The 9254-nt window shown below is 40.0% G+C and overlaps 1 protein-coding gene across 1 annotated transcript; it reads left to right on the top strand.

Moving 5' to 3' along the window:
- The first annotated feature begins 351 nt into the window (after positions 1-351).
- On the top strand, positions 352-6801 carry LOC139672882 (serine protease inhibitor A3M-like). Its single transcript, XM_071557601.1, has 5 exons — positions 352-455; positions 3040-3702; positions 4581-4851; positions 5481-5628; positions 6433-6801. Exons 2-5 carry the CDS (start codon positions 3057-3059, stop codon positions 6625-6627), a joined length of 1260 nt encoding a protein of 419 aa, XP_071413702.1. The 5' UTR covers positions 352-455; positions 3040-3056; the 3' UTR covers positions 6628-6801.
- The last annotated feature ends 2453 nt before the right edge of the window (positions 6802-9254 follow it).

The raw sequence follows: 9254 nt of genomic DNA on the forward strand, positions 1-9254 counted from the left end.
ATGTGGCTCTGGATAGACTTTGGAAGAGCACCGAGCTAGTGTGATACATGGCTGTCTGCGACATATGTGCCTCATCACAGCATGGAGAGTGACTTCTGGCAGCAAGAATTAGTGTCTGTTTCCAGTGGTTCTGGGCACAACCTCCTGGTTTCCAGAAGGGTCCTAACTACACAATGTTTGCACTAAGCTCCCCTACATGGTGAGGGGCAACAGAGAGGCAGCTACTCTTCAAATGGCGGAAGAATGTCAGCTTCTTTGGCTGAATAACAGAGATGATCCTCACAACCTGTTTTGTCAATATTTGGTTTGTTTCCTGCTTTTTCTTGGTTGGCTGTAGTTCTTATCAGGTCTGTTTAATGTTTAATAGAACAAATTAAGCAGAAGGTGATGTAGCAGCATAAGTAACAGTGTGGGGAACAGCATGGTCAGCTGAATGCAACGGCACTTCTGATTTTGTAAGTACTACACATAGGCTTTTCTTAGAAACTTGCAAATGATTTCGCAGTTGGTGGAATTTTTAAATTGGGTTAATTTCATTTGTCTGCTTGTGATTTGGGTCTGTGTGGATGTTGCAATAAAAGATTTATCAAGCAGACATTCAAGGACCAGTGGGACCTGCTGCTCTGGGGGAATATGCTTAGCCTGAAATCAAACTAAACTATCCTTTGAAGTCATGGGGACTTATTAAATAGTTGTCAAAATGGAATACTGATGTAATCACCTTTTAGGTTTGAAACAGTCTTCACAGTGACTCCAAATTAGTATAAACCCACAAATGACTGAACAACCAGGTCCAATTTATAAACTCTTTTGGTGACTTAATTTATAAAACAACCCTTGAATTGCTAAGAACAGGCTTTCTAATTAGGACTGGGGCGAGTGTAGGGGATGGGTCCACAATTTAAATGTAATTGACCCTGTTATACCTATAGACAAACTAATATGTCATCTGGAAGAGAATTATTTTCTGAATTTCCAATTTGCATAAAAAGTACTTCCAGATTTAATAAAACCTTTCCAGTTTCTTCAGCTTTGAAGGTAAAAATATTTGTCTGAAATTTTCTAATCTCAAAATGTTGAAATTAATGTGATTTTCATCTCTAAAGGGAAAAGTATGTGAGGAAAACTAGATGACAATTCAGTGTAGAAGTACTGGGTAGAAGTACTTATTTCAGATTTCAGTAGAGAGCTCTGATAGTAAGAGAAATTTTTTAATGGATCTGTTATAGTCAAAGTTAACATCAGAGCCATGCCTAATATAATCTTGCTGCAGAAAAACTGGAGAAAAAAAGTCTATGACATATTAAACATCAAGTACTTTTGAAACACCCTCTGTACTAGGTTATTGCTTCATTTTTCCACACTACATAAGGGCTGTTTGGGTTTTTTGCTTTCTTTGGTTTTGTTTTGTTTTTTTTTTCCTGTGAGGCAAATAGTTGAATCATATTCCCATCTAGAGCCATACTCCATCTTTGGTTTAAGGAAATTCAAATTTAGTGTTACCACTTGTTACTTTGGGTCACTGAAGTGGGCCCTGTCTCCTCTCAGGCATACTCAGCATACTCAGACCTGAGACAACATGGGAACACACAGCTAGGGTATATGTTTGCTGTAAAAACAAGAGAGATGATCAATAAAAAAATAAAACAACTGGTTAATCACCAAAAATCCTTGAACTTGGGCTGTCCTCCGAAACTCTCTCTTGTTCAGGTAGTATATACAGTCATCTTTCACATCTGGGAATGAATACAGGACCAAGAGAACTTTACCTTGGCACAACACTGGAAAATATGTTCCTGGAAGAAAAGGATGCAAACAGACTGTATTGGCTGGGACCCAGAAGAGGAGCCATAACAGTAGAAGAATTTGAGAAATATTTTCACACAGAAGTTGCAAGTGGCAAAAAGTTTATTTTCATCAATAGCTTGTTACAGTTTTGAAGAGGGTTTATATGAGATGCCTCCTCAGAACATCAAGAAAACAAATTCAGTAAACCAGAGACTTCTTCCAGTTCTTGCAGGGAGAGCAGGGGCTCATAGGAATGATAACCACATCAGCATTAGGAGAACAAGCATAATGAAGAAACTTGTCAACTCCAAATGAATTAACACATGTCCTTTGATTTCCGAATGGGATTAGTACTCCTCTTTCTCTTGGACTCAGGTCCTTCTCACATCCCATGCAAGTTAACCCATGGTGAGGGGCAAAACACCATTTAGTAAGTTAAAAACACTTGTTGCAGCCCCCGCAAAAAGCAGGGTTCCTTCAGTCCAAACCTGTACCTCATTATCTGATGCAAACCTACTGCTTCCCACATGTCTTTGTGCCCACTTCACACAATGCTGTAATGGCACAGGATGCTCCAGGTTTTTGCCTGGAATTTTGCCTTGAAGTTCATGCCTTTCTTCCACCACCAGCTGTGGCCAGTGACTGTCCATGTGAGTAGATAAACAGGGCCATACAGTAAACAGGGGTGTGAATTTAACAAGCACTGGGTAGTCCATGATAGCTGTCTGTCCCTGTGCGGTTGCCCTGTTAGAAGTGAGGGAATTTACCCCACTTCCAGTGAACAGTGAGATGCCTCACATTTCCTTATGTTTGTCAAATTGTTTTAGGGCATGTGCTGTGGAGAATTCAATGTCTTTGAAACCCACACCCTGTCTTACCTCATGGTAACTTGTTTGTTTAGATATATCCTATGGGAGACAATCATCATGGGTAAATAATGTCATTGTTAATAGAGATTATTATGGATTTTATATTTTCACTGCCAATGTATTGCAATGAAGAGAAATATTCCTTTTTCAGGCCAGTTACAAGGAAATATTGTGGGTTTATTATGTTGACATTTTAGTCTATAACTTAGTTGAATTTATTAATTAAATTTGACATTGCGCCCATGAGAACTTTAAATATTTTATGCATATGAGATATTTACAGTTGCACAATGTAATATTTATGCTATCAAACCATTTATTATTCCTTACTACCAAGCACATCATTACCATCTGCTCATTTAATGACTTTATTTTGTGACAGAATCATTTGAAAAGAAGATGAAGTGTCTCCTGTGCCTGTGTTCAGTCCTTGCTGCTCTTTGTGCTGTAACCCATTGCAACCATGAAGATATTTGCCATGAAGTCAATAATACTAATCTGCACGATGGAACAGAAAATTTATTAACAAATAACTGTGACAAGCAAGGCTCTAACTATGCAGATTTTGTGTTTAGATTTTACAAGCAGGCTGTATCAGAAAAAGCTGATGAAAATGTTTTTTTTTCTCCCATGAGCATCTCCACTGCATTTGCCATGCTGGCTGTTGGTGCTAAGTCAACCACCCTGTCTCAGATTTTTGAAGGACTGGGTTTTGATGATCTGACCAAAACTCGCATAGATGATATACATGACAGTTTTCACAAAGTTTTATCAGTACTCAACTGTGTTGATGCTAATATCACCTTAAATATAGGGAATGCCCTTTTTACAGCTACAGGATATGAACCACAGGAGTCATTTTTACAAAATACCAAACATTTTTATGATGCAGATTTTTTTTCTAGTGATTTCCATAAACCAGCAGAAGCTGAGAACCAAATTAATAAATATGTAGAGGAGAAAACCAAGGGGAAAATTCATGAATTAGTTGGTCATCTTGATCCAAGTACTGTACTGGTTCTTGTTAACTACATTTATTTTAAAGGTAAGATATTTAATGTAATATTCCAATAGATAGTTTTGATGCAAAATACAAATTTTAGGGAACTCCTGATGATTTATTACCAGGTCACTATTTAGGAAATAGCTAAACTCTGGAGAACCTTCAAAGTAGAGATGAGATCTGGCCAAGAGCAGAGGATCTGACTGTTGATAAATACTGATTGCTTAATTTTGACCCAGTTTGCCTGAAATCTGTGGACAGAGAAGTCCCACTCTAGCAGGCACCTCATAGACAGGGATCCACTGCATGTAGTCTCTCTGCTCTGAGAGCATAATGACTGAAGATGTTTCCAAGATCTCTATGCTGACTGTACATACCATTCAAACTCAATATACTGACATCCTTGAACAGGGTCCCCAGTTTTATAGTAGATCTGCTAGGTGCACTGCATGAAAACTTGGGACATAGCATTATGAGGGCCTCTGCCTCTGGAGCCTTGTTGAAATGTTAGGACCCTTTAATGTGTTGATGAATTCCTCACCAGTGTGAATGCAGTCATATTGCATGCAGTGCAACTTAACAGGAAAGGCAAAAGAAGGTCCTATGGCTGAATGTTTAAATGATTGTATTTAAATGGTGTAAAAGGTGTTACGTATGGATGGCTACAGTAGAAGAAAGACTCTCAATTGGTCCTTTAAACCTTTGTCTGTTTTTCAGCAAGTTTTACACTAATTATGCTGAGCTTACTGCACAGCTAAAATACATTGCTAAGTGCTATGCAGGAGGTTGAAGTGATTTAGTAATCATATTCTCCCATAAATAGCCCTCCAGAGTCCTACATTTAAATTGGTCTAACTTAGATAAGCCATTTTTTATGATCTTCATATTTGAGTGCAATATCTTCTCTTTCCCCCCATTAGCTGCATGGGAAAAGACTTTTGATCCTTTGCGTACATATGAGGATGATTTTTTTGTGAACAAAAATGCATCTGTTAGAGTCAACATGATGCAGCGTGACAGTATCTCTGACACTTACTATGACCAGGATCTCTCTTGCGAGGTGGTAGAGCTGCCTTACCAGGGCACTGTACGAGCATTGCTCATTCTGCCTGATGATGGAAAGATGAAGCAAGTGGAAGATGCTCTCTCCAAGGAAACTGTTTGTAAATGGGATAAAAAACTTAAGACCAGGTAACTCTATGTAGGTGGATTACTATATTTGAGGACACTTTACTGTTTTTAAAAGGAGTTGCTAAGTTCAAATCACCTCCTACTGGACATAATGTCCTGATTTCACGAAGTGAGGTTTTAAGCCATTGCCCAGATAAGTCAGAGCAGAGCATGATTGCTAAGAACTGGAGGCTTGCTGACCTGACAGCATTGTAACAACTGCCTCAAGACTAGCTTGGCTACATTTTGACTATCATACCTCCTCTTCCATGGTGATAACACAATTCATTTGCTTTGCTGTGTCTTAGATTTTATACTCCTTTTCTCTTATTTTAGGCTTTCCACAGTTGGTCTGCTTATTATCTGTAACCCTGTAGCCAAAGAAAACTGCTAGTTGTGTGGCTGGCACTGGGATGCATGAGTGGCAAAGAATTAGTTTCTTTTCCCAAAAATCAAATTGAGAATGTAGGAACAAGAAGATGGGGCATCTCTTTGGATGCCAGAATTGCTCAAGGAATACAAATGCTACCATCAAACAAATTCACAATCAAAGGAATCCTTCCAAGTGTCACTGAATTGCATAATATCCATCCTGATGGCTGAAGTAAGGCTGCAGTGCCTCACTGCTGTTTTTTTTCTTTGATCAACAGGAGATTAAATCTGCAGTTACCAAAGTTTTCTATTAGTGGGTCTTATGATGTTAAAAACCTGTTTGAGAAAATGGGTATTACTGAAGTGTTCTCAGGGAGTGCTGATCTCTCTGGAATTAGTGGCAGCCATGATCTCCAGGTTTCACAAGTAAGTGCTGGTGATGGGGTGGTGGTTGTTTGTTTTGATCAATTGTGTCTAGGGTTTTTAAAGACTTTCTTTGCTTCCCTGCATTATTGAAGTTTTAAGTAAAACTCACAATGACATGTAGGGGCTTGCTTAGTAATTGTGCTTTTCTACAGAAAGAATCTGCTGGCTCAGTTTTGGTTTACTTTAATATTGCTAATAAGAGGGCAGATAATAAGTACATGGAAAACTTGGACAACATTTTGAATTATTTCTTGACACTAATGCAATATTTGAAATGAGATTATGTCAAATAAACTATAAATGAGGAGTATATTATGATCTTTATGTTGATTACTACATATTTTTTTAATATTCTCAAATTTTCCTAGAGTATTCCAGTTTGCAGAAGCAGAATTTCACTCTGCCAATTTAAGCTATGATTTAATGTTAAAGATGCCAAATACTGCCACTGTATTAGCATTTAAATAACAGTATTTCATTAACCTTGGAATAAGAGAAAGTGTTGCTATTGAAAGTCCAAACCACCTAAGAAAATAAACCAGTTTGTCCTTGGGCTGTTATTATTCCTCTCTACTCAGCACTAGTAAGAATGCATTTACAGTGTGTCCATGTTTATTTTTGGCCCTCCTTGTTCAGTCCTGAGATAGAAAACACTCCTGTTTCAGACCACTGGAGACTTACCATAAAAGAAAGATTCATTCACTGGATTTACCACTCCTTCTAAATATTCCATAAGAACAGAATTCATTTTACCTTCTTTTTATCCCATATATAAATCACAGTGTTTCCTCCTTTTCCCTGCAGGCAATTCATAAAGCCCTGCTGGAAGTTGATGAGGCTGGAACTGAAGCTGCAGGAGCCACTGCCGTAATCTCTACCAGAATTTCCTATCCTTCAGTTACCATCAAATTCAACAGGCCCTTCATTATTTTGATCTCTGACACACAAACTGACACTACACTTTTCATGGGGAAAATTGTTGATCCTATGAAAAAGTAATTGCTGAGTTATTTGGTATACTGGTATTGGGCACAAGTTATAATGGCTACAGTGTTTGCATACGTGGGCTCGTTCAAGGTACCAACTAGTCTCTGATTGAGACATATTCAGAATTAAATGAGGAATTTCCTTATCAAATTAAAAAGCAAGGAAGTCGTAAAAAAACTCCATCAACTAACACTTTAAATGTAACATTTTCTCCGGCCGAGTAATTATATTGGGTTTGCATGGCAAAGTTTTCATGGGAAGGGGCGGGGAGGAGGGGGGGGGGGGGCGGGGAGGAGGGGGGGGGGGGGCGGGCAGTGATTCAGGGGTGGCTTCTCTGAGAAGCTGGTAGGAACTTCCCCCATGTTGAACAGAGCCAATGCCAGCCAGTTCTAGGAAGGACTCACCACTGGCCAAGTCTGAGCCACTCAGAGGTGATGGTAATAGCTCTGTGACAACACATCTAAGAAGGGATATAAAGTTATTTTGCAGAAGTAATTGCAGCCAGAGAAGAGCAGAGAGAGATTAAGTGAAAGATACAGGTCTGCAGACACCCAGGTCAGTGCAGAAGGAGGGGGAGAAGGTGCTTCAGGTGCCAGAGCTGAGATTCCTCTGCAGCCCATGGTGAAGACCATGGTGAAGACTATGGTGAGGCAAGTGTGTCCCTGCAGCCCATGGAGGTCCACAAAGGAGCTGAGCTCCACCTGCAGCCTGTGAAGGAGGTGGATGCTCAAAGGAGGCTGTGACCACATGAAAAGCCTGTGCTGAAGCAGGCTTCTGGCAGGACCTGAGACTCTATGGAGAGAGGAATCCATGCTGGAGCAGGTTTTCTGGGCAGAACTTGTGAACCTGTGGGGGACCCACGATGGACCAGCCTGTTCCTGAAGGACTACACCCCATGGAAGGGACCCACACTGGAGCAGTTCAAGAACTGTAGTCTGTGGGGAGCACCTCCCCACACTGGACAAGTTCATGGAGAACTGTTTGTTGCCTGTTGGAGGGACCCCACACTGGAGCAGGGGTAGGACTCCTCTCCCTGAAGAGGTAGCAGCAGCAGAAACAACATGTAATGAACTGACCACAACCCCCATTCTCCATCTCTCTGTGCTGCTGTTGGGGGAGAAGGTAGAGCCAGGGAAGGAGGGAGAGGTAGAGGGAAAGTGTTTTTAGGATTTGTTTTGCTTCTCATTATGCTGCTCTGGTTTTGATTGGTAATAAACTCAATTAATTTCTCCAAGTCAAGTCTGTTTTGCCTGTGACAGTGATCTCTCCATGTCCTTATCTTAGCTCATTAACTTTTCATTATATTTTCTCTCTCCTGTCCAGTTGAGGGAGGGACTGATAGAGTGGCTTTGATGGGCACTTGGTATCCAGGCAGGGTCAAACCACCACAGTAACTCAAGTGATTAATATATTTTCCAAATTTTACTTGGAAGATAACTTTTTTAAAAGTATGTTGTTATTTTTAAAAGTGAATTCTCTCTTGTTGGGAGTTTTGTCCAAACTGCTTTCAGTTCTGGGTGAGTCACCAAAAGCTTTATCCCCAGAGGTAACGAGTCTTGTAATTTTGCTATGTCTTTTCCATCGCTTGAGGATGACCAGTATTCACCCGAGCTGGTCCCTACAGAATCCTTTCTTCCTTACATTGCTCTTTGATGCATAGGCTGTTGTTTATCCTCAACCCACCTATTATTTCTCACATGTTCCAACTCTGCTTAGGACATCTTAAGAAATCATTGACAAAAAAAGGAGAAAAATTCCTGAAACAGCAAACTTATTCTGCTGTAGCTCCCAATGTAAGTGTCTCTTTGCAATCCACCAGGTCAATAAAAAACTTTGGGACAGTGACATTAGGCATAGCATAAACTATCAAAGAATTGTCCTGTGACAAATGTCATTCATTAATTATTGCTATGTCTGAGAAATAAAATAAACATTGCAATTTAAATCCATCACTTAAGGAATTAATCAGATCTTTTGCTATCATTCTATAAATCTTTAAAAATCAACAAAATCCTCCAGTCACTCTTAATAACATAGCAGAATGTCTGTAAAATATGTTTTAAATCTGTTAAACAAGTAAACTTTTCTCAGAGATCGCAATTCTTTGCATTCTCTCTTTATGTGCCTATTTGGATAAAACCTGTTCTCAAGAAATACATAAACACTTACTTGCTGCTGTGAGTCTGTGGATCACCCACCCTTAGTGCAGTGGAGGACTGGGGCTAAACTCTGTAGTAAACCATTTATCAGACAGCTGCTGCCTCAAGGAGAGGCTGACTTTGACAGCTGCTCTCTGACTGCACTGCTTTAACTCATGCCATTGCATATTGATCCTGGATACATTTTTTTGCAAGTGGAGTTGAGTCACTGTTTCTAGGAAGGTGATGCTTCTGAAGGTACTTTGCCCATTTCTACAGTGAGCACTACAAAGGCAATGAAAGACCCAAATCAAAGCTCCCCACCCCTGACATCTCTCTCAGGCCTTCTGACCTGTTCTCCCAAACTTGGTCCCTACACAGAGGTGCTTTACTGAGGCCCATCAGTGCTGATGGCACAGGTTTGGTGTACGGGGACTATGCTTCTGACTCAAGAAGACTTGAAGATTGCTGCCATGCATGAGTCCATTTGCTCCAAGCAGC

This window comes from Pithys albifrons, chromosome 6, assembly GCF_047495875.1.
Source record: "Pithys albifrons albifrons isolate INPA30051 chromosome 6, PitAlb_v1, whole genome shotgun sequence".
NCBI lineage: Eukaryota > Metazoa > Chordata > Aves > Passeriformes > Thamnophilidae > Pithys > Pithys albifrons.

Excerpts from the sequence above, each read along its gene's own strand:
- LOC139672882 (XM_071557601.1), top strand. The coding sequence starts at position 3,057 with ATGAAGTGTCTCCTGTGCCTGTGTTCAGTCCTTGCTGCTCTTTGTGCT. Across the intron at positions 3,703-4,580 it reads TAACTACATTTATTTTAAAG|CTGCATGGGAAAAGACTTTT; the intron begins GTAAGATATTTA and ends TCCCCCCATTAG. Across the intron at positions 4,852-5,480 it reads GATAAAAAACTTAAGACCAG|GAGATTAAATCTGCAGTTAC; the intron begins GTAACTCTATGT and ends TTTGATCAACAG.